Source organism: Oncorhynchus nerka, linkage group LG20 (genome assembly GCF_034236695.1).
Source record: "Oncorhynchus nerka isolate Pitt River linkage group LG20, Oner_Uvic_2.0, whole genome shotgun sequence".
NCBI lineage: Eukaryota > Metazoa > Chordata > Actinopteri > Salmoniformes > Salmonidae > Oncorhynchus > Oncorhynchus nerka.
This window is the reverse complement of record NC_088415.1, coordinates 56,617,709-56,643,605: the sequence shown is the minus strand read 5'-3', so window position 1 is coordinate 56,643,605 and position 25,897 is coordinate 56,617,709. Positions and strand designations below refer to the sequence as shown.

Genomic DNA, 25,897 nt, shown 5'->3' with positions numbered 1-25,897 from the left:
TGGTAGGATATATGACCCTGCTGTGTGTCTGTTCCATAAATGTGGTAGGATATATGACCCTGCTGTGTGTCTGTGTGTTCCATAATGTGGTAGGATATATGACCCTGCTGTGTGTCTGTTCCATAATGTGGTAGGATATATGACCCTGTGTGTCTGTGTGTCTGTGTGTTCCATAATGTGGTAGGATATATGACCCTGCTGTGTGTCTGTTCCATAATGTGGTAGGATATATGACCCTGCTGTGTGTCTGTTCCTTAATGTGGTAGGATATATGACCCTGCTGTGTGTCTGTTCCATACCCTGCTGTGTGTCTGTTCCATGTGGTAGGATATATATGACCCTGCTGTGTGTCTGTTCCATAATGTAGGATATATGACCTGTCTATGTGTCTGTTCCATAATGTGGTAGGATATATATGACCCTGCTGTGTGTCTGTTCCATAAATGTGTTCCATGTGTCTGTTCCATAATGTGGTAGGATATATGACCCTGCTGTGTGTCTGTGTGTTCCATAATGTGGTAGGATATATGACCCTGCTGTGTGTCTGTGTTCCATAATGTTCCCCCGATAATGTGGTAGGATATGACCCTGCTGTGTGTCTGTTCCATAATGTGGTAGGATATATGAACTGTCTGTGTGTCTGTTCCATAATGTGGTAGGATATATGACCCTGCTGTGTGTCTGTTCCATAATGTGGTAGGATATATGACCCTGCTGTGTGTCTGTTCCATAATGTGGTAGGATATATGACCCTGCTGTGTGTCTGTGTGTTCCATAATGTGGTAGGATATATGACCCTGCTGTGTGTCTGTTCCATAATGTGGTAGGATATATGACCCTGCTGTGTGTGTGTCTGTTCCATAATGTGGTAGGATATATGACCCTGCTGTGTGTCTGTTCCATAATGTGGTAGGATGTATGACCATGCTGTGTGTCTGTTCCATAATGTGGTAGGATATATGACCCTGCTGTGTGTCTGTTCCATAATGTGGTAGGATGTATGACCATGCTGTGTGTCTGTCTGTTCCATAATGTGGTAGGATATATGAACTGTCTGTGTGTCTGTTCCATAATGTGGTAGGATATATGACCCTGCTGTGTGTCTGTTCCATAATGTGGTAGGATATATGACCCTGCTGTGTGTCTGTTCCATAATGTGGTAGGATATATGGCCCTGCTGTGTGTCTGTGTGTTCCATAATGTGGTAGGATATATGACCCTGCTGTGTGTCTGTTCCATAATGTGGTAGGATATATGACCCTGCTGTGTGTCTGTTCCATAATGTGGTAGGATATGACCCTGCTGTGTGTCTGTTCCATAATGTGGTAGGATATGACCCTGCTGTGTGTCTGTTCCATAATGTGGTAGGATATATATGACCCCTGCTGTGTGTCTGTTCCATAATGTGGTAGGATATATGACCCTGCTGTGTGTCTGTTGTTCCATAATGTGGTAGGATATATGACCCTGCTGTGTGTCTGTTCCATAATGTGGTAGGATATATGACCTGCTGTGTGTCTGTTGATCCATAATGTGGTAGGATATATGACCCTGCTGTGTGTCTGTGTGTTCCATAATGTGGTAGGATATATGACCCTGCTGTGTGTCTGTTCCATAATGTGGTAGGATATATGACCCTGCTGTGTGTCTGTGTGTTCCATAATGTGGTAGGATATATGACCCTGCTGTGTGTCTGTGGTAGGATATCCATAATGTGGTAGGATATATGACCCTGCTGTGTGTCTGTTCCATAATGTGGTATATATGGATAATGTGGTAGGATATATGACCCTGCTGTGTGTCTGTTCCATAATGTGGTAGGATATATGACCCTGCTGTGTCTGTGTGTCCATGTGGTAGGATATCCTGTCTGTGTCTGTTCCATAATGTGGTAGGATATATGACCCTGCTGTGTGTCTGTTCCATAATGTGGTAGGATATATGACCCTGCTGTGTGTCTGTGTGTTCCATAATGTGGTAGGATATATGACCCTGTGTGTCTGTTCCATAATGTGGTAGGATATATGACCCTGCTGTGTGTCTGTTCCATAATGTGGTAGGATATATGACCCTGCTGTGTGTCTGTTCCATAATGTGGTAGGATATATGACCCTGCTGTGTGTCTGTTCCATAATGTGGTAGGATATATGACCCTGCTGTGTGTCTGTTCCATAATGTGGTAGGATATATGACCCTGCTGTGTGTCTGTTCCATAATGTGGTAGGATATATGACCCTGCTGTGTGTCTGTTCCATAATGTGGTAGGATATATGACCCTGCTGTGTGTCTGTTCCATAATGTGGTAGGATATATGACCCTGCTGTGTGTCTGTTCCATAATGTGGTAGGATATATGACCCTGCTGTGTGTCTGTTGTTCCATAATGTGGTAGGATATATGACCCTGCTGTGTGTCTGTTCCATAATGTGGTAGGATATATGACCCTGCTGTGTGTCTGTTCCATAATGTGGTAGGATATATGACCCTGCTGTGTGTCTGTTGTTCCATAATGTGGTAGGATATATGACCCTGCTGTGTGTCTGTGTGTTCCATAATGTGGTAGGATATATGACCCTGCTGTGTGTCTGTTCCATAATGTGGTAGGATATATGACCCTGCTGTGTGTCTGTGTGTTCCATAATGTGGTAGGATATATGACCCTGCTGTGTGTCTGTTGTTCCATAATGTGGTAGGATATATGACCCTGCTGTGTGTCTGTTCCATAATGTGGTAGGATATATGACCCTGCTGTGTGTCTGTTCCATAATGTGGTAGGATATATGACCCTGCTGTGTGTCTGTTCCATAATGTGGTAGGATATATGACCCTGCTGTGTGTCTGTTCCATAATGTGGTAGGATATATGACCCTGCTGTGTGTCTGTGTGTCCATAATGTGGTAGGATATATGACCCTGCTGTGTGTCTGTTCCATAATGTGGTAGGATATATGACCCTGCTGTGTGTCTGTTCCATAATGTGGTAGGATATATGACCCTGCTGTGTGTCTGTGTGTTCCATAATGTGGTAGGATATATGACCCTGCTGTGTGTCTGTTCCATAATGTGGTAGGATATATGACCCTGCTGTGTGTCTGTTCCATAATGTGGTAGGATATATGACCCTGCTGTGTGTCTGTTCCATAATGTGGTAGGATATATGACCCTGCTGTGTGTCTGTTCCATAATGTGGTAGGATATATGACCCTGCTGTGTGTCTGTTCCATAATGTGGTAGGATATATGACCCTGCTGTGTGTCTGTTCCATAATGTGGTAGGATATATGACCCTGCTGTGTGTCTGTTCCATAATGTGGTAGGATATATGACCCTGCTGTGTGTCTGTTCCATAATGTGGTAGGATATATGACCCTGCTGTGTGTCTGTTCCATAATGTGGTAGGATATATGACCCTGCTGTGTGTCTGTGTGTTCCATAATGTGGTAGGATATATGACCCTGCTGTGTGTCTGTTCCATAATGTGGTAGGATATATGACCCTGCTGTGTGTCTGTTCCATAATGTGGTAGGATATATGACCCTGCTGTGTGTCTGTTCCATAATGTGGTAGGATATATGACCCTGCTGTGTGTCTGTTCCATAATGTGGTAGGATATATGACCCTGCTGTGTGTCTGTTCCATAATGTGGTAGGATATATGACCCTGCTGTGTGTCTGTTCCATAATGTGGTAGGATATATGACCCTGCTGTGTGTCTGTGTGTTCCATAATGTGGTAGGATATATGACCCTGCTGTGTGTCTGTTCCATAATGTGGTAGGATATATGACCCTGCTGTGTGTCTGTGGATGTGCTGTGTGTCTGTTCCATAATGTGGTAGGATATATGACCCTGCTGTGTGTCTGTGTGTTCCATAATGTGGTAGGATATATGACCCTGCTGTGTGTCTGTTCCATAATGTGGTAGGATATATGACCCTGCTGTGTGTCTGTGTGTTCCATAATGTGGTAGGATATATGACCCTGCTGTGTGTCTGTTCCATAATGTGGTAGGATATATGACCCTGCTGTGTGTCTGTTGTTCCATAATGTGGTAGGATATATGACCCTGCTGTGTGTCTGTTCCATAATGTGGTAGGATATATGACCCTGCTGTGTGTCTGTTCCATAATGTGGTAGGATATATGACCCTGCTGTGTGTCTGTTGTTCCATAATGTGGTAGGATATATGACCCTGCTGTGTGTCTGTTCCATAATGTGGTAGGATATATGACCCTGCTGTGTGTCTGTTCCATAATGTGGTAGGATATATGACCCTGCTGTGTGTCTGTTCCATAATGTGTCCATAATGTGGTAGGATATATGACCCTGCTGTGTGTCTGTTCCATAATGTGGTAGGATATATGACCCTGCTGTGTGTCTGTTCCATAATGTGGTAGGATATATGACCCTGCTGTGTGTCTGTTCCATAATGTGGTAGGATATATGACCCTGCTGTGTGTCTGTTCCATAATGTGGTAGGATATATGACCCTGCTGTGTGTCTGTGTGTTCCATAATGTGGTAGGATATATGACCCTGCTGTGTGTCTGTTCCATAATGTGGTAGGATATATGACCCTGCTGTGTGTCTGTTCCATAATGTGGTAGGATATATGACCCTGCTGTGTGTCTGTTCCATAATGTGGTAGGATATATGACCCTGCTGTGTGTCTGTTCCATAATGTGGTCTGTTCCATAATGTGGTAGGATATATGACCCTGCTGTGTGTCTGTTCCATAATGTGGTAGGATATATGACCCTGCTGTGTGTCTGTTCCATAATGTGGTAGGATATATGACCCTGCTGTGTGTCTGTTCCATAATGTGGTAGGATATATGACCCTGCTGTGTGTCTGTTCCATAATGTGGTAGGATATATGACCCTGCTGTGTGTCTGTTCCATAATGTGGTAGGATATATGACCCTGCTGTGTGTCTGTTCCATAATGTGGTAGGATATATGACCCTGCTGTGTGTCTGTGTGTTCCATAATGTGGTAGGATATATGACCCTGCTGTGTGTCTGTTCCATAATGTGGTAGGATATATGACCCTGCTGTGTGTCTGTTCCATAATGTGTAGGATATATGACCCTGCTGTGTGTCTGTTCCATAATGTGGTAGGATATATGACCCTGCTGTGTGTCTGTTCCATAATGTGGTAGGATATATGACCCTGCTGTGTGTCTGTTGTAGGATATATGACCATAATGTGGTAGGATATATGACCCTGCTGTGTGTCTGTTCCATAATGTGGTAGGATATATGACCCTGCTGTGTGTCTGTTCCATAATGTGGTAGGATATATGACCCTGCTGTGTGTCTGTGTGTTCCATAATGTGGTAGGATATATGACCCTGCTGTGTGTCTGTTCCATAATGTGGTAGGATATATGACCCTGCTGTGTGTCTGTGTGTAGGATATATGACCCTGCTGTGTGTCCATAATGTGGTAGGATATATGACCCTGCTGTGTGTCTGTGTGTTCCATAATGTGGTAGGATATATGACCCTGCTGTGTGTCTGTTGTTCCATAATGTGGTAGGATATATGACCCTGCTGTGTGTCTGTTCCATAATGTGGTAGGATATATGACCCTGCTGTGTGTCTGTGTGTTCCATAATGTGGTAGGATATATGACCCTGCTGTGTGTCTGTGTGTTCCATAATGTGGTAGGATATATGACCCTGCTGTGTGTCTGTTCCATAATGTGGTAGGATATATGACCCTGCTGTGTGTCTGTGTGTTCCATAATGTGGTAGGATATATGACCCTGCTGTGTGTCTGTTCCATAATGTGGTAGGATATATGACCCTGCTGTGTGTCTGTGGTTATATGATGCTGTGTGTCTGTTCCATAATGTGGTAGGATATGACCCTGCTGTGTGTCTGTTGTTCCATAATGTGGTAGGATATATGACCCTGCTGTGTGTCTGTTCCATAATGTGGTAGGATATATGACCCTGCTGTGTGTCTGTTGTTCCATAATGTGGTAGGATATATGACCCTGCTGTGTGTCTGTTCCATAATGTGGTAGGATATATGACCCTGCTGTGTGTCTGTTCCATAATGTGGTAGGATATATGACCCTGCTGTGTGTCTGTTCCATAATGTGGTAGGATATATGACCCTGCTGTGTGTCTGTTCCATAATGTGGTAGGATATATGACCCTGCTGTGTGTCTGTTCCATAATGTGGTAGGATATATGACCCTGCTGTGTGTCTGTGTGTTCCATAATGTGGTAGGATATATGACCCTGCTGTGTGTCTGTTCCATAATGTGGTAGGATATATGACCCTGCTGTGTGTCTGTTCCATGTCTGTGTGTCCCATAATGTGGTAGGATATATGACCCTGCTGTGTGTCTGTGTGTTCCATAATGTGGTAGGATATATGACCCTGCTGTGTGTCTGTTCCATAATGTGGTAGGATATATGACCCTGCTGTGTGTCTGTTCCATAATGTGGTAGGATATATGACCCTGCTGTGTGTCTGTTGTTCCATAATGTGGTAGGATATATGACCCTGCTGTGTGTCTGTGTGTTCCATAATGTGGTAGGATATATGACCCTGCTGTGTGTCTGTGTGTTCCATAATGTGGTAGGATATATGACCCTGCTGTGTGTCTGTTCCATAATGTGGTAGGATATATGACCCTGCTGTGTGTCTGTTCCATAATGTGGTAGGATATATGACCCTGCTGTGTGTCTGTTCCATAATGTGGTAGGATATATGACCCTGCTGTGTGTCTGTTGTTCCATAATGTGGTAGGATATATGACCCTGCTGTGTGTCTGTTCCATAATGTGGTAGGATATATGACCCTGCTGTGTGTCTGTGTGTTCCATAATGTGGTAGGATATATGACCCTGCTGTGTGTCTGTTCCATAATGTGGTAGGATATATGACCCTGCTGTGTGTCTGTGTGTTCCATAATGTGGTAGGATATATGACCCTGCTGTGTGTCTGTGTGTTCCATAATGTGGTAGGATATATGACCCTGCTGTGTGTCTGTTCCATAATGTGGTAGGATATATGACCCTGCTGTGTGTCTGTTCCATAATGTGGTAGGATATATGACCCTGCTGTGTGTCTGTTCCATAATGTGGTAGGATATATGACCCTGCTGTGTGTCTGTTCCATAATGTGGTAGGATATATGACCCTGCTGTGTGTCTGTTCCATAATGTGGTAGGATATATGACCCTGCTGTGTGTCTGTTCCATAATGTGGTAGGATATATGACCCTGCTGTGTGTCTGTGTGTTCCATAATGTGGTAGGATATATGACCCTGCTGTGTGTCTGTTCCATAATGTGGTAGGATATATGACCCTGCTGTGTGTCTGTTGTTCCATAATGTGGTAGGATATATGACCCTGCTGTGTGTCTGTTCCATAATGTGGTAGGATATATGACCCTGCTGTGTGTCTGTTCCATAATGTGGTAGGATATATGACCCTGCTGTGTGTCTGTTCCATAATGTGGTAGGATATATGACCCTGCTGTGTGTCTGTTCCATAATGTGGTAGGATATATGACCCTGCTGTGTGTCTGTTCCATAATGTGGTAGGATATATGACCCTGCTGTGTGTCTGTTCCATAATGTGGTAGGATATATGACCCTGCTGTGTGTCTGTTCCATAATGTGGTAGGATATATGACCCTGCTGTGTGTCTGTTCCATAATGTGGTAGGATATATGACCCTGCTGTGTGTCTGTTCCATAATGTGGTAGGATATATGACCCTGCTGTGTGTCTGTTCCATAATGTGGTAGGATATATGACCCTGCTGTGTGTCTGTTCCATAATGTGGTAGGATATATGACCCTGCTGTGTGTCTGTTCCATAATGTGGTAGGATATATGACCCTGCTGTGTGTCTGTTCCATAATGTGGTAGGATATATGACCCTGCTGTGTGTCTGTGTGTTCCATAATGTGGTAGGATATATGACCCTGCTGTGTGTCTGTTCCATAATGTGGTAGGATATATGACCCTGCTGTGTGTCTGTGTGTTCCATAATGTGGTAGGATATATGACCCTGCTGTGTGTCTGTTCCATAATGTGGTAGGATATATGACCCTGCTGTGTGTTCCATATTGTGGTAGGATATATGACCCTGCTGTATGTCTGTTCCATAATGTGGTAGGATATATGACCCTGCTGTGTGTCTGTTCCATAATGTGGTAGGATATATGACCCTGCTGTGTGTCTGTTCCATAATGTGGTAGGATATATAATGTGGTAGACCCTGCTGTGTGTCTGTTCCATAATGTGGTAGGATATATGACCCTGCTGTGTGTCTGTTCCATAATGTGGTAGGATATATGACCCTGCTGTGTGTCTGTGTGTTCCATAATGTGGTAGGATGTATGACCCTGCTGTGTGTCTGTGTGTTCCATAATGTGGTAGGATATATGACCCTGCTGTGTGTCTGTTCCATAATGTGGTAGGATATATGACCCTGCTGTGTGTCTGTTCCATAATGTGGTAGGATATATGACCCTGCTGTGTGTCTGTTGTTCCATAATGTGGTAGGATATATGACCCTGCTGTGTGTCTGTTCCATAATGTGGTAGGATATATGACCCTGCTGTGTGTCTGTTCCATAATGTGGTAGGATATATGACCCTGCTGTGTGTCTGTGTGTTCCATAATGTGGTAGGATATATGACCCTGCTGTGTGTCTGTTCCATAATGTGGTAGGATATATGACCCTGCTGTGTGTCTGTTGTTCCATAATGTGGTAGGATATATGACCCTGCTGTGTGTCTGTTCCATAATGTGGTAGGATATATGACCCTGCTGTGTGTCTGTTCCATAATGTGGTAGGATATATGACCCTGCTGTGTGTCTGTGTGTTCCATAATGTGGTAGGATATATGACCCTGCTGTGTGTCTGTGTGTTCCATAATGTGGTAGGATATATGACCCTGCTGTGTGTCTGTTCCATAATGTGGTAGGATATATGACCCTGCTGTGTGTCTGTTCCATAATGTGGTAGGATATATGACCCTGCTGTGTGTCTGTTCCATAATGTGGTAGGATATATGACCCTGCTGTGTGTCTGTTCCATAATGTGGTAGGATATATGACCCTGCTGTGTGTCTGTGTGTTCCATAATGTGGTAGGATATATGACCCTGCTGTGTGTCTGTTCCATAATGTGGTAGGATATATGACCCTGCTGTGTGTCTGTTCCATAATGTGGTAGGATATATGACCCTGCTGTGTGTCTGTTCCATAATGTGGTAGGATATATGACCCTGCTGTGTGTCTGTTCCATAATGTGGTAGGATATATGACCCTGCTGTGTGTCTGTTCCATAATGTGGTAGGATATATGACCCTGCTGTGTGTCTGTTCCATAATGTGGTAGGATATATGACCCTGCTGTGTGTCTGTGTGTTCCATAATGTGGTAGGATATATGACCCTGCTGTGTGTCTGTTCCATAATGTGGTAGGATATATGACCCTGCTGTGTGTCTGTGTGTTCCATAATGTGGTAGGATATATGACCCTGCTGTGTGTCTGTGTGTTCCATAATGTGGTAGGATATATGACCCTGCTGTGTGTCTGTTCCATAATGTGGTAGGATATATGACCCTGCTGTGTGTCTGTTCCATAATGTGGTAGGATATATGACCCTGCTGTGTGTGTCTGTTCCATAATGTGGTAGGATATATGACCCTGCTGTGTGTCTGTTCCATAATGTGGTAGGATATATGACCCTGCTGTGTGTCTGTGTGTTTCCATAATGTGGTAGGATATATGACCCTGCTGTGTGTCTGTTCCATAATGTGGTAGGATATATGACCCTGCTGTGTGTCTGTGTGTCCATAATGTGTTCCATAATGTGGTAGGATATATGACCCTGCTGTGTGTCTGTTCCATAATGTGGTAGGATATATGACCCTGCTGTGTGTCTGTGTGTTCCATAATGTGGTAGGATATATGACCCTGCTGTGTGTCTGTTCCATAATGTGGTAGGATATATGACCCTGCTGTGTGTCTGTTCCATAATGTGGTAGGATATATGACCCTGCTGTGTGTCTGTGTGTTCCATAATGTGGTAGGATATATGACCCTGCTGTGTGTCTGTTCCATAATGTGGTAGGATATATGACCCTGCTGTGTGTCTGTTCCATAATGTGGTAGGATATATGACCCTGCTGTGTGTCTGTGTGTTCCATAATGTGGTAGGATATATGACCCTGCTGTGTGTCTGTTCCATAATGTGGTAGGATATATGACCCTGCTGTGTGTCTGTGTGTTCCATAATGTGGTAGGATATATGACCATGCTGTGTGTCTGTGTGTTCCATAATGTGGTAGGATATATGACCCTGCTGTGTGTCTGTTCCATAATGTGGTAGGATATATGACCCTGCTGTGTGTCTGTTCCATAATGTGGTAGGATATATGACCCTGCTGTGTGTCTGTGTGTTCCATAATGTGGTAGGATATATGACCCTGCTGTGTTCCATAATGTCTGTGTCCATAATGTGGTAGGATATATGACCCTGCTGTGTGTCTGTTCCATAATGTGGTAGGATATATGACCCTGCTGTGTGTCTGTTCCATAATGTGGTAGGATATATGACCCTGCTGTGTGTCTGTTCCATAATGTGGTAGGATATATGACCCTGCTGTGTGTCTGTTCCATAATGTGGTAGGATATATGACCCTGCTGTGTGTCTGTTCCATAATGTGGTAGGATATATGACCCTGCTGTGTGTCTGTTCCATAATGTGGTAGGATATATGACCCTGCTGTGTGTCTGTTCCATAATGTGGTAGGATATATGACCCTGCTGTGTGTCTGTTCCATAATGTGGTAGGATATATGACCCTGCTGTGTGTCTGTGTGTTCCATAATGTGGTAGGATATATGACCCTGCTGTGTGTCTGTTCCATAATGTGGTAGGATATATGACCCTGCTGTGTGTCTGTGTGTTCCATAATGTGGTAGGATATATGACCCTGCTGTGTGTCTGTCTGTTCCATAATGTGGTAGGATATATGACCCTGCTGTGTGTCTGTTCCATAATGTGGTAGGATATATGACCCTGCTGTGTGTCTGTGTTCCATAATGTGGTAGGATATATGACCCTGCTGTGTGTCTGTTGTTCCATAATGTGGTAGGATATATGACCCTGCTGTGTGTCTGTGTGGTAGGATATATGACCCTGTTCCATAATGTGGTAGGATATATGACCCTGCTGTGTGTCTGTTCCATAATGTGGTAGGATATATGACCCTGCTGTGTGTCTGTTCCATAATGTGGTAGGATATATGACCCTGCTGTGTGTCTGTGTGTCTGTTCCATAATGTGGTAGGATATATGACCCTGCTGTGTGTCTGTTCCATAATGTGGTAGGATATATGACCCTGCTGTGTGTCTGTTCCATAATGTGGTAGGATATATGACCCTGCTGTGTGTCTGTTCCATAATGTGGTAGGATATATGACCCTGCTGTGTGTCTGTTCCATAATGTGGTAGGATATATGACCCTGCTGTGTGTCTGTTCCATAATGTGGTAGGATATATGACCCTGCTGTGTGTCTGTTCCATAATGTGGTAGGATATATGACCCTGCTGTGTGTCTGTTCCATAATGTGGTAGGATATATGACCCTGCTGTGTGTCTGTTCCATAATGTGGTAGGATATATGACCCTGCTGTGTGTCTGTTCCATAATGTGGTAGGATATATGACCCTGCTGTGTGTCTGTTCCATAATGTGGTAGGATATATGACCCTGCTGTGTGTCTGTTCCATAATGTGGTAGGATATATGACCCTGCTGTGTGTCTGTTCCATAATGTGGTAGGATATATGACCCTGCTGTGTGTCTGTTCCATAATGTGGTAGGATATATGACCCTGCTGTGTGTCTGTTCCATAATGTGGTAGGATATATGACCCTGCTGTGTGTCTGTTCCATAATGTGGTAGGATATATGACCCTGCTGTGTGTCTGTTCCATAATGTGGTAGGATATATGACCCTGCTGTGTGTCTGTGTGTTCCATAATGTGGTAGGATATATGACCCTGCTGTGTGTCTGTTCCATAATGTGGTAGGATATATGACCCTGCTGTGTGTCTGTGTGTTCCATAATGTGGTAGGATATATGACCCTGCTGTGTGTCTGTTCCATAATGTGGTAGGATATATGACCCTGCTGTGTGTCTGTGTGTTCCATAATGTGGTAGGATATATGACCCTGCTGTGTGTCTGTTCCATAATGTGGTAGGATATATGACCCTGCTGTGTGTCTGTTCCATAATGTGGTAGGATATATATGACCCTGCTGTGTGTCTGTTCCATAATGTGGTAGGATATATGACCTGTCTATGTGTCTGTTCCATAATGTGGTAGGATATATGACCCTGCTGTGTGTCTGTGTGTTCCATAATGTGGTAGGATATATGACCCTGCTGTGTGTCTGTGTGTTCCATAATGTGGTAGGATATATGACCCTGCTGTGTGTCTGTGTGTTCCATAATGTGGTAGGATATATGACCCTGCTGTGTGTCTGTTCCATAATGTGGTAGGATATATGACCCTGCTGTGTGTCTGTGTGTTCCATAATGTGGTAGGATATATGACCCTGCTGTGTGTCTGTTCCATAATGTGGTAGGATATATGACCCTGCTGTGTGTCTGTTCCATAATGTGGTAGGATATATGACCCTGCTGTGTGTCTGTGTGTTCCATAATGTGGTAGGATATATGACCCTGCCCTGCTGTGTCTGTTCCATAATGTGGTAGGATATATGACCCTGCTGTGTGTCTGTTCCATAATGTGGTAGGATATATGACCCTGCTGTGTGTCTGTGTGTTCCATAATGTGGTAGGATATATGACCCTGCTGTGTGTCTGTTCCATAATGTGGTAGGATATATGACCCTGCTGTGTGTCTGTGTGTTCCATAATGTGGTAGGATATATGACCATGCTGTGTGTCTGTGTGTTCCATAATGTGGTAGGATATATGACCCTGCTGTGTGTCTGTTCCATAATGTGGTAGGATATATGACCCTGCTGTGTGTCTGTTCCATAATGTGGTAGGATATATGACCCTGCTGTGTGTCTGTGTGTTCCATAATGTGGTAGGATATATGACCCTGCTGTGTGTCTGTTCCATAATGTGGTAGGATATATGACCCTGCTGTGTGTCTGTGTGTTCCATAATGTGGTGGATATATGACCCTGTTCCATAATGTGGTAGGATATATGACCCTGCTGTGTGTCTGTTCCATAATGTGGTAGGATATATGACCCTGCTGTGTGTCTGTTCCATAATGTGGTAGGATATATGACCCTGCTGTGTGTCTGTTCCATAATGTGGTAGGATATATGACCCTGCTGTGTGTCTGTTCCATAATGTGGTAGGATATATGACCCTGCTGTGTGTCTGTTCCATAATGTGGTAGGATATATGACCCTGCTGTGTGTCTGTTCCATAATGTGGTAGGATATATGACCCTGTGTGTGTCTGTTCCATAATGTGGTAGGATATATGACCCTGCTGTGTGTCTGTTCCATAATGTGGTAGGATATATGACCCTGCTGTGTGTCTGTTGTTCCATAATGTGGTAGGATATATGACCCTGCTGTGTGTCTGTTCCATAATGTGGTAGGATATATGACCCTGCTGTGTGTCTGTGTGTTCCATAATGTGGTAGGATATATGACCCTGCTGTGTGTCTGTGTGTTCCATAATGTGGTAGGATATATGACCCTGCTGTGTGTCTGTTGTTCCATAATGTGGTAGGATATATGACCCTGCTGTGTGTCTGTTCCATAATGTGGTAGGATATATGACCCTGCTGTGTGTCTGTTCCATAATGTGGTAGGATATATGACCCTGCTGCTGTGTGTCTGTGTGTGTCTGTTCCATAATGTGGTAGGATATATGACCCTGCTGTGTGTGTCTGTTCCATAATGTGGTAGGATATATGACCCTGCTGTGTGTCTGTTCCATAATGTGGTAGGATATATGACCCTGCTGTGTGTCTGTTCCATAATGTGGTAGGATATATGACCCTGCTGTGTGTCTGTCTGTTCCATAATGTGGTAGGATATATGACCCTGCTGTGTGTCTGTGTCCATAATGTGGTAGGATATATGACCCTGCTGTGTGTCTGTTCCATAATGTGGTAGGATATATGACCCTGCTGTGTGTCTGTTCCATAATGTGGTAGGATATATGACCCTGCTGTGTGTCTGTGTGTTCCATAATGTGGTAGGATATATGACCCTGCTGTGTGTCTGTTCCATAATGTGGTAGGATATATGACCCTGCTGTGTGTCTGTTCCATAATGTGGTAGGATATATGACCCTGCTGTGTGTCTGTGTGTTCCATAATGTGGTAGGATATATGACCCTGCTGTGTGTCTGTTCCATAATGTGGTAGGATATATGACCCTGCTGTGTGTCTGTTGTTCCATAATGTGGTAGGATATATGACCCTGCTGTGTGTCTGTGCTGTGTGTCATAATGTGGTAGGATATATGACCCTGCTGTGTGTCTGTGTGTTCCATAATGTGGTAGGATATATGACCCTGCTGTGTGTCTGTTCCATAATGTGGTAGGATATATGACCCTGCTGTGTGTCTGTTGTTCCATAATGTGGTAGGATATATGACCCTGCTGTGTGTCTGTTCCATAATGTGGTAGGATATATGACCCTGCTGTGTGTCTGTTCCATAATGTGGTAGGATATATGTGTGTGTCTGTTCCATAATGTGGTAGGATATATGACCCTGCTGTGTGTCTGTGTGTCCATCCAGGATAATGTGGTAGGATATATGACCCTGCTGTGTGTCTGTTGTTCCATAATGTGGTAGGATATATGACCCTGCTGTGTGTCTGTGTGTTCCATAATGTGGTAGGATATATGACCCTGCTGTGTGTCTGTTCCATAATGTGGTAGGATATATGACCCTGCTGTGTGTCTGTTCCATAATGTGGTAGGATATATGACCCTGCTGTGTGTCTGTGTCCATAATGTGGTAGGATATATGACCCTGCTGTGTGTCTGTTCCATAATGTGGTAGGATATATGACCCTGCTGTGTGTCTGTGTGTTCCATAATGTGGTAGGATATATGACCCTGCTGTGTGTCTGTTCCATAATGTGGTAGGATATATGACCCTGCTGTGTGTCTGTTCCATAATGTGGTAGGATATATGACCCTGCTGTGTGTCTGTTCCATAATGTGGTAGGATATATAACCCTGCTGTGTGTCTGTTCCATAATGTGGTAGGATATATGACCCTGCTGTGTGTCTGTTCCATAATGTGGTAGGATATATGACCCTGCTGTGTGTCTGTTCCATAATGTGGTAGGATATATGACCCTGCTGTGTGTCTGTTCCATAATGTGGTAGGATATATGACCCTGCTGTGTGTCTGTTCCATAATGTGGTAGGATATATGACCCTGCTGTGTGTCTGTCTGTTCCATAATGTGGTAGGATATATGACCCTGCTGTGTGTCTGTTCCATAATGTGGTAGGATATATGACCCTGCTGTGTGTCTGTTCCATAATGTGGTAGGATATATGACCCTGCTGTGTGTCTGTTCCATAATGTGGTAGGATATAAGGCCCTGCTGTGTGTCTGTGTGTTCCATAATGTGGTAGGATATATGACCCTGCTGTGTGTCTGTGTGTTCCATAATGTGGTAGGATATATGACCCATGCTGTGTCTGTGTGTCTGTTCCATAATGTGGTAGGATATATGACCCTGCTGTGTGTCTGTTCCATAATGTGGTAGGATATATGACCCTGCTGTGTGTCTGTTCCATAATGTGGTAGGATGTATGACCATGCTGTGTGTCTGTCTGTTCCATAATGTGGTAGGATATATGACCCTGCTGTGACTAATCAGATTGAATAAAACAATAAACTCCCCAGGACTTTCTCTTAACCCCTGACCCCTTGATCATTCATTATGCCAGACAATCAAATCACAGCACCACATATGGCCGTAGCCCACAGCTTCATCCTGTGTCGTATCACCTTTCTTCTTACCTTGAGGGAGTCGAAGCAGGCGATGACTCGTCCATTCTCCACCTGGCAGCTCTTGGCTGGGTGGGCGAACTTACACTCCTGGTCGGAGCGTGAGCACGTGCCTCTCTGGAACTCCCGACACACCTCCAGTGTCAGCCATTTTGTGTCCCGCATGTGCGCCATGTTCATGTGCGCCATGGTCACAAAGACAGTCCAGGAAAATAATAGTAATCCGTCCGAATCGGGCTAAAGCGTGATGTGTGTGTTGGTGTGTGTCCCCTTTGGTTGGATATGTCCGCTACACCTTATTCTTCTGAAAGATCCGAGTGGATGTATCAAGGCGATAGGTAAAATTGTTGTGTGTATGTTATTACCTTCCTTAAAGCATTGAGAACACACTCAACAGACAATGATCTGAGCAGAGAATGACTCTACCACTGTTTGTCTCAACTTGTATCTCACCAACAATTCAGCATGTAACCCAGAGGGAAAGTTCACTCTTCAGATCCTTCTTTCCTGACTACAACAGTGCTGTAGGCTGTGACTGAATGGAGATTAGAGACACTGAGGGGTCTGAAAGAGAGAGGCTGGGCCCAGAAGGAGAGAGGCTTTCTGGGGTAGGGTGGTACGGGAGGGCAGGTGAAGGCTTAGGGCAGTAAGCCTGGTGACGATGGGGCTGGTGCAGGTCTGGGCGTGGATTTTTTAGGCGTGGGCCGTGACGAGGGGTGTGGTTGGTATCCTTGTGCTCGTGTTATCGTGGCAGCAAGCGAGGCGGGGGGGGCAGAGCTTCTGCTCTAGAAGCGGATCGAAGCTGCAGCAGATGTCAGGGAAGGCACTTCCTCTGTAGAGAAGGAGAGAGACAGGGAGAGGGAGAAGGAGAGAGAGAGACATTAGCTTGGTGATATATACTTCCACAGAATCGATTTAGACCTGATTTATGCCTCCATTCATTCCTCAGTGGAAACTCCTAGAGCATGATATAGTTATTTTCCAAGAGCACGCTACTTTCCCTTATTCATTCTCTTCAGTCTCTAGAACCTATCTATGCAGCTGTGGGAACAGATAATGTGTAGAAATGTCAGCCATGCAAGGGTGTCTGCTAAAACAAATAGAACTTTCACCCTCCGCACTCCCACAAACATCACACACACACACCACGCCATACCACACACAAACAGCATGTACAAAGCACTCTTTCAGTCGGAAAATCTAATCAAACCCCATATCACTTACAGTTGAGCACTGCACAACCAGACGTGGCAAATCTATTTAAAAGAGAAAGTAAGAGAGAAAGAGAGCGAAAGCAGCGGGAACTGGAGGGGAGGGTGGTAATTTCCCTTTCTCAGAAGCGGTGTGTGTGCGGGGACCAATGAGAGTGGGCGGAATTGCAGCAACATTCTGGGCCGAGTGCCAGGTGAATGGGAGGGGTGGAGCCAAGGCGAGGTCGACCTGGCTGACTGACTGCCACCAGAGAGAGAGAGAGAGAGAGAGGGAGGAGAAAATGAGAGGGGGGAGGAGAACCTGCGAGGAAGAGAAAAGGGTTAGTTAAAAAGTGAGTCAGAGAGAGAGTGAGAGAAAAGGGGGAATTAAAAAGTGAGTCAGAGAGTGAGAGAAAAGTGAGAAAAAGAAACCCAAAGCCAGAGAGAAAGAGATAAGCCCAGGCCAAGATAATCAGTTTCCCTGCCATGACAACTATCTTATTCCTGGAAGCAGACAATGATGATGAGTTTGTTTCTCTTGCACAATTTACCAAATTTCACAACCAAATAAAACCTTGCTTCCTGAGAAAGGAAACCTACTCAAGCATGTCCAGAAAGAAATGAAACCTCTACAATAAAACGACATGCCAAAAGTAATTATCATACCATCACAGTGAATTACCACCAATTAATGAAGTGCTAGTTATAAGAACGTAAAAAGAGTCAAATCACAGATTGAGATCACTGGCCAAACAGTACCTATGATTACTTGTTAATTCCCTTTTCCCACTGTTGGTCATGGTCATTTCTGTTAATGCATTATACTTTTGTTACAGTATTTTACCGCTCTCATTGTCAGAGTGGACACGTAGTTTGCAGAGCGCACAACCTATGCTACACTTGTGAGAAGTGATTTTTGTTTTATTTCATTCCATTTAAGTGTTTTGTCAATTTAGTCATTGTCTTTTGTTTGGAGCGCTACTGTCAAATGTTGAATAAGGACGGGCACCTGATAACGTATATCAGATCAAATCAATTTTATTTGTCACATGTGCCGAATACAACAGGTAGACCTTACCATGAAATGCTTACTTACAAGCCCTTAACCAACAAGAAATAGAGTTAAGAAAATATTTTCAAAATCAAATTAAAAAGTAACACAAGACAATTACGGGGCTATATACAGGGGGTACCGGTACTGAGTCAATGTGCGGGGGTACAGGTTAGTCAAGGTAACTTGTAAAGTAACTATGCATAGGTGGGAAAAAAGTGAGTGGAAGCAGTATAAAAACAAAGGGGGGTGTAAAAGAGAAAAATGCTCTGATCCAGTGGAAAGTCATAATATAGGTATAACTGATGAGCTCTTATCTATTGCGCAAAATAGCCTACAGCTGTGTGTGTCTATTCAGAGCTCACTAGGGCGGAAACTCTGAGGGCCCAGAAGATTTTATACAATGTTGCAAGTTTGCTACAGAAAGCTTTGGGCTGGACCCACAAAAGTTGGTTGAACTATGATACAATGTTTCAAGTTCGTTGCAGACATGGAATCAGCCAATGTGATTTATAGGATATTTATTTTTATCTGGATATTTTCTACCTGCAGGCTGTTGGATTTATGTAGGCTAATTTTATATAGATGGCAATGGCAATAGAAGTAACTTTTTAGGTTTGTATCATTTTCATTTAGATGTGTATAGAATTTTGATTAACCACATGACAATGATTGTGAGACACGAAGCCTTTATTAGAAATTAAATGAAACTGTTCCACGAAAATGTGCATATGAAAACCATAACTGACACACAGATTGGTAGAAATTGTTAGATAAATTGGCATTCCACATGAGAAAGATTGCCGACTCCTCGTGTAGCCTATTACCAACAACTTCAGGAGTAATGGCAGAATCTGCGAAAGCCAGCAGGAACGGGAGGAGGATGGTCGGGTCAGGTTAAGGTTTTTCTCTTCTGGTTATCTTGATCTCTTGCTCCCTCTTGAGTCATTTGTATCTTATTTCATCAAACAGCATCAGACAAGCATATAGTTGATTTTATTAAAATGCATCGGGTGTGTGTTTATATGGAAAAATACACCTTTTAAAATGTATTTTAGTCAGGGACAGCCCTAGTGAAAAGTGTTTGTTTATAATGAAACTATTGTGTTTGCCATGGGAATTTGATACATCCCACTGGGCTAAAACTGGTTGTTTCCATGTAATTTCAACAACAAAAATCTATGTGATCTCATTGAATCAACATGTAAAACTGATTGGATTGGCAAAAAGTGCACATTGATGGCAAAAAAGCCATAAACGGTAGGGAATTTTGTATTTTTTCTCTCTAAACTTTTCACCTAAATCCAATGGCATGATTACAGTTTTCGTTGATTTCACATTGAATTCACAACTCAACCAAAAGTAAATCAAAACTAGACATTGAACTGACATCTGTGCCCGGTGGGATTTGAGTCACAGGGGCCGTTTCCCCTCTTATTATCCGAGCAGGGCCAGTGCTACACCCTCTCAAGATAATTCAATTTCCTAGAACAGGTTGTGCACATTCAGCAACGATATGCACATTCAGCAACGCTACAAAACCACTTTGCAACATTCTGTATCACATCTCTGAAGGACAAACATGGATGTGTTTTTACAGAGAGCTGAGCATCATAGTTTCAGAGAAAGAGAGTGTGTGTGGGGGGATAAGGGAAGAGAGAGAGAGCGAGAGAAAGCGAGCGAGAGATGAGGGGGTTGAGTAAACAAGGCTTCACCTTGGATGACTTCATGCAGGCTCAAATGAAAAGGGCCCATAAGGTTGACAACTATGACCTTTGGAACCCAAACACACTGAATGATAACAACATAGACACTTTGGAACCGAAAGACAACACACACATACCTTGAAGTATCACGTTTTAAGGTATGACCCAGGTGCAGACAGTGTTGAAGAAACAAAAGTGTATTCTTTAAACGGGCAGGCAAACGACAGGTCAAGGCAAGCAGGGGTCAATAATCCAGAGATGGTGTAAAACACCAGAACAGCAGGTGGGCTCAGGGTCAGGTCAGGCAGAGGTCAGTAATCCAGAGTAGTGGGGCAAAGGTACAGGACGACAGGCAGGGTCAGGGCGGGCAGAACCGGGAAACTAAAAAACAGGAGCAAGGAAACAAAATGCTGGTAGGTCCTACGAACAAAACGAACTGGCAACAGACAAACAGAGAACACAGGTATAAATACACTGGGGATAATGGGAAAGATGGGTGACACCTGGAGGGGGGTGGAGACAAGCACAAAGACCGGTGAAACAGATCAGGGCGTGACAGGAAGACACACCTTTGAAAGAGAAATGCCCAAAACAGCAAACAGAAAATATACATTATTTTCTAATTTGACTTTGAATCTGTTTCAAAACTGCTGCACAATGTTTCATCTTTAATTCCATTGAAAAAGTCTGTTTGGCCAAGTTTGATCTGTCTGTTGTTTTATTATGGAGGTGGATGTAGAGTTTGAGCTTCAGAGCGTGTTGATGTTAAGACGTATTTATTTCTGAAGCTTTGCTTTCTCATAGCTAATTTTAACGCTTTTTTATTGCACACTGTTTAGTGAGGTGGATCCATTTTCAAATAGGAAATTAACACAAAGTAGCTCAACACAAAACTAAATAAATAAATCCCTAAATTCCTTACCTTAGAAACCAAACTTCAATGACAAATTATATTAGCAATTTACTCTTTTCAATTTGATTACTAATCAAATGAATGAATTACTGACTATAATGTGTGTCAGATTCTCCAGTCATTTCCATGGTTTCTGTGGGTTGTGGTAGTCAGTCAGCTTGGCAGGTAGCTATGGAAGGCCGTTCAGGTCTTGGATGCATCAAATGAGCTTTTAATTTCACATGTCAAATGACACAGTTGTATTCTAGAATGTTGTGTGCGCTGAATTTGAAGCCAATTAAAAAAACTGTAAATTGAAAAGAAGAGGACAGTCCATAAGCGCAGACTGAGGATATCAGGGATCCGGTCCCTTCCAATGCCCAATCACTGCTCTTTATTAAGCTTTACGTGTCCAATACTTGATAAACAAATCTATTTTTTGAGCAATAGCATTAGCATGAAATAAAATACTTTTTTCCATTTTTTAAGCACACAATATATGTAGATATTTTTTTGTCTTTTTCAACCATAACTGAAATACCAATCATTTCTGTATTAATTTAAACTGCTGGTCTAAGTTGGTCTAACAGTTCAGAAAGTGCTTTAACTAAATTTAAATGTCATAACCCGTTTTTGTACCCTTTCCACGCTTGGCGTGTCATTTGTTTGTAGAACGACTGTGGGAGAGTCAGTTCTGTTGACTTTACAACTCCAAAATGAATGAAAATAAACATTATGCTGACACCATCTAAAATAGAATTACCCTCTCCATAAATGAGCCTAACAACATATCGGTCCATATCATCAGGCTTGCTGTGCTATTTAGCAATACACATTAGCACCTGTAGCCCAGCATAGTTGAATAAATAAATAGGCTTAAGCATGGAGTTGCCAATCTGTATTTGTGCTAATCATTACCTAGATCAATGCTCCCTAAACCTTTTCAGTCATGGCCCCCCTTTCATCCTGTGATTTCACAAACAATATGGTATAGGAACAACACAATTATTCAATTGTAGTTAATAATTCAAACTTTTACTCATCAAGTACATACAAACACCAGTACTTGGTTTCCCTACCATATTGAAATCAATATGAAAAAAATCATAAAGGAGAAACTGCTGTGCAATGTTGCAATGAAGACTAGAGTTGGCCAATCTCTGTTGTTGATTTTCAAATAGAAATATAAACTAAGATGTGTTCTGTTGGTGATTATTAGGTTGCATGAACATGATTAGTGCTTTCCATCCTCAATGTTGGCCTTCAAATAGGCATAAAGAAGGAGGATAGGTTGCTGCTGTTGCCTCTGACTGGGGAAAGAAACAGGCCTACTGCCTAAGGTTCATAGAAACCGCTCTTCTCTAATTCTCGAAACTAGATATTTTAAGGTTTATAATACAACCTTTTCCATTTGAAAAACATAATTTTCTATATAATTCTTATTAGTGGTTATGAATTGACCATGTTAAATTTGACTGTACTATTTTATTTGTTTCAAGTTAACTCACAGATTTGAGGGTTTGTTAAAAAGATGAGAGAGGAGAGTTAAAGAGAGGAGTTATTGTGCATCTCAATTCTCCTTACAAGCCTCCGCAAACCACAGCTTCTGAGAACTGGGCCAAACCAAAAGCATAATTAGAGGTGGGGGGGGCACTGAGTAGCACTGTGTGGTGTAAATAGAGAAAGTGGGAAAATAATTTCCTATCAATCAAATGGACCAGTCTCTAAAATTGGGAGGGGTCATGACCCCCATTCCCCCCTGCAAGTTATATGCCATGAAGCATTTTGTTAACATCGATGACAGTTTGTAAACTGGAGGTAGGCTGTCTCCCTACTACGTTGACTTCGGTTGCAGTATGACAAAGTCACTCAGAAATATATTTGATGTCCGGGTTAGGGGAGGGTTTGGCCGGGGTAGGCCGTCATTGTAAAATAAGAATTTGTTCTTAACTGACTTGCCTAGTTAAATAAAGGTAAAAAAAGAAATGTGTTATTAGCAACTTCTGTGGTAGCTTGGTACCTAGCTAGCACCAATGCAACCAGCCTGAAAACAATGACCAGAAACTACAGTCATTGTCAATATTCTTAGCAATGATTTAGGAATCCATGTGACTATTAGGCAGCCACTATTTAGGAATCCATGTGATAGCCACTTGACTTCTTATTGAAACCAAACTTTAGTTCATGAAAATAACTTTTCTGACCTGTAGACCAAGAGATTGTGTCTGCCGCACAGGCACGCAAGACGAAGCTTTACCAGCATCATAGCATACGTACCAGTGAATCACTGTTACATATGAAATACGAGTGATAAGTGTAATCACTACGTAAAATAATAATGTTAAAGTATTAAGTGACATGCAGTCATATTCAAGTCCTGATTGGACCATTAGTTTATTTGACGCATCAAATAGTGTTATTTGAAACGTTAAATAACAAGACGTTGACTGACCCAAACAGCATTTGATAGGTAACTGTTCCATATACAACATTATTCAGAGACAATGAGATAAATAAACCTCATTAAGTCACTATCATGCCTGGACAGCGCTCCTTTACCGCTACTGATATATTTATTCAAAGACATCTCGTGTCACTTACTTCACGACTCCCTGCATTTAATTATATTACTGTCTATTTCCTTCAACTGTCTCCCATCAACACATAAGGACACATCTATACGAAAAACACACGTGCGGGCAGACACTCACACACACAGTCATTTACACTTCTCCATCTTTGTGCTCTCAATATGACTGTCTGGTCTGCTTTGTCCCAGAATCCTTAACGGTAACAGTCCCTCGAGCTCCAAGGTCTCAGAACTTGGTGCAAGGTCACATAGACTGGTGGAAGGATGGAGTAAATAGAGAGAAATAGAGATGGAGAGTAGGGCTGGGAGATATCAAAGATTGTCTGTTATATTGACAAGATAGTCAAGTGACCGCTTTAACAATGGAAATGCATAAATAAATACATGTCCTCAAAGACGGGAAGAGGCGAGATCAGGTGGGACAATTCTAGCCAATGACAGGGCAGGCCATATTATTTTAATTTTATTTTATTTCACCTTTATTTAACCAGGTAGGCTAGTTGAGAACAAGTTCTCATTTGCAAATGCGACCTGGCCAAGATAAAGCATAGCAGTGTGAACAGACAACACAGAGTTACACATGGAGTAAACAATTAACAAGTCAATAACATAGTAGAAAAAAATAATCTATATACATTGTGTGCAAAAGGGATGAGGAGGTAGGCAATAAATAGGCCATAGGAGTGAATAATTACAATTTAGGAGATTTACACTGGAGTGATAAATGATCAGATGAACATGGGCAGGTAGTACTGATACTGGTGTGCAAAACAGCAGAAAAGTAAATAGAATAAAAACAGTATGGGGATGAGGTAGGTAAATTGGGTGGGCTATATGAACAGACAACACAGAGTTACACACGGAGTAAACAATTAACAAGTCAATAACACAGTAGAAAAAAAATGGGCAGTCTATATACAATGTGTGCAAAAGGCATGAGGAGGTAGGCGAATAATACAATTTTGCAGATTAACACTGGGGTGATAAATGATCAGATGGTCATGTACAGGTAGAGATATTGGTGTGCAAAAGAGCAGAAAAGTAAATAAAAAAAATAAAAAAAACAGTATAAAAACAGTATGGGAATGAGGTAGGTGAAAATGGGTGGGCTATTTACCAATAGACTATGTACAGCTGCAGCGATCGGTTAGCTGCTCGGATAGCTGATGTTTGAAGTTGGTGAGGGAGATAAAAGTCTCAACTTCAGCGATTTTTGCAGTTCGTTCCAGTCACAGGCAGCAGAGTACTGGAACGAAAGGCGGCCAAATGAGGTGTTGGCTTTAGGGATGATCAGTGAGATACACCTGCTGAAGCGTGTGCTACGGATGGGTGTTGCCATCGTGACCAGTGAACTGAGATAAGGCGGAGCTTTACCTAGCATGGACTTGTAGATGACCTGGAGCCAGTGGGTCTGGCGACGAATATGTAGCGAGGGCCAGCCGACTAGAGCATACAAGTCGCAGTGGTGGGTGGTATAAGGTGCTTTGGTGACAAAACGGATGGCACTATGATAGACTGCATCCAGTTTGCTGAGTAGAGTGTTGGAAGCCATTTTGTAGATGACATCGCCGAAATCGAGGATCGGTAGGATAGTCAGTTTTACTAGGGTAAGCTTGGCGGCGTGAGTGAAGGAGGCTTTGTTGCGGAATAGAAAGCCGACTCTTGATTTGATTTTTCGATTGGAGATGTTTGATGTGAGTCTGGAAGGAGAGTTTGCAGTCTAGCCAGACACCTAGGTACTTATAGATGTCCACATATTCAAGGTCGGAACCATCCAGGGTGGTGATGCTAGTCGGGCATGCGGGTGCAGGCAGCGATCGGTTGAAAAGCATGCATTTGGTTTTACTCGCGTTTAAGAGCAGTTGGAGGCCACGGAAGGAGTGCTGTATGGCATTGAAGCTCGTTTGGAGGTTAGATAGCACAGTGTCCAATGACGGGCCGAAAGTATATAGAATGGTGTCGTCTGCGTAGAGGTGGATCAGGGAATCGCCCGCAGCAAGAGCAACATCATTGATATATACAGAGAAAAGAGTCGGCCCGAGAATTGAACCCTGTGGCACCCCCATAGAGACTGCCAGAGGACCGGACAGCATGCCCTCCGATTTGACACACTGAACTCTGTCTGCAAAGTAATTGGTGAACCAGGCAAGGCAGTCATCCGAGAAACCGAGGCTATTGAGTCTGCCGATCAGAATATGGTGATTGACAGAGTCGAAAGCCTTGGCGAGGTCGATGAAGACGGCTGCACAGTACTGTCTTTTATCGATGGCGGTTATGATATCGTTTAGTACCTTGAGCGTGGCTGAGGTGCACCCGTGACCGGCTCGGAAACCAGATTGCACAGCGGAGAAGGTACGGTGGGATTCGAGATGGTCAGTGACCTGTTTGTTGACTTGGCTTTCAAGACCTTAGATAGGCAGGGCAGGATGGATATAGGTCTATAGCAGTTTGGGTCCAGGGT

At 43.1% G+C, this 25,897-nt stretch overlaps 1 protein-coding gene across 13 annotated transcripts in view; it reads right to left on the bottom strand.

Moving 5' to 3' along the window:
• LOC115102843 (muscleblind-like splicing regulator 1) overlaps positions 1 to 25,897 on the bottom strand; it is a 104,199-nt gene that overhangs the window by 68,752 nt on the left and 9,550 nt on the right. For 12 of the 13 annotated variants that reach the window (XM_065005641.1, XM_029623209.2, XM_029623210.2 and 9 more), the window contains exon 1: positions 16,020 to 16,773. The exons of the other annotated variant lie outside the window; for it this stretch is intronic. In XM_065005641.1, the coding sequence (XP_064861713.1) occupies positions 16,020 to 16,196 (177 nt within the window). In that variant the 5' untranslated portion in view covers positions 16,197 to 16,773. Of the gene's footprint in view, positions 1 to 16,019; positions 16,774 to 25,897 lie in introns of those variants that run through there. 13 annotated transcript variants of the gene reach the window in all.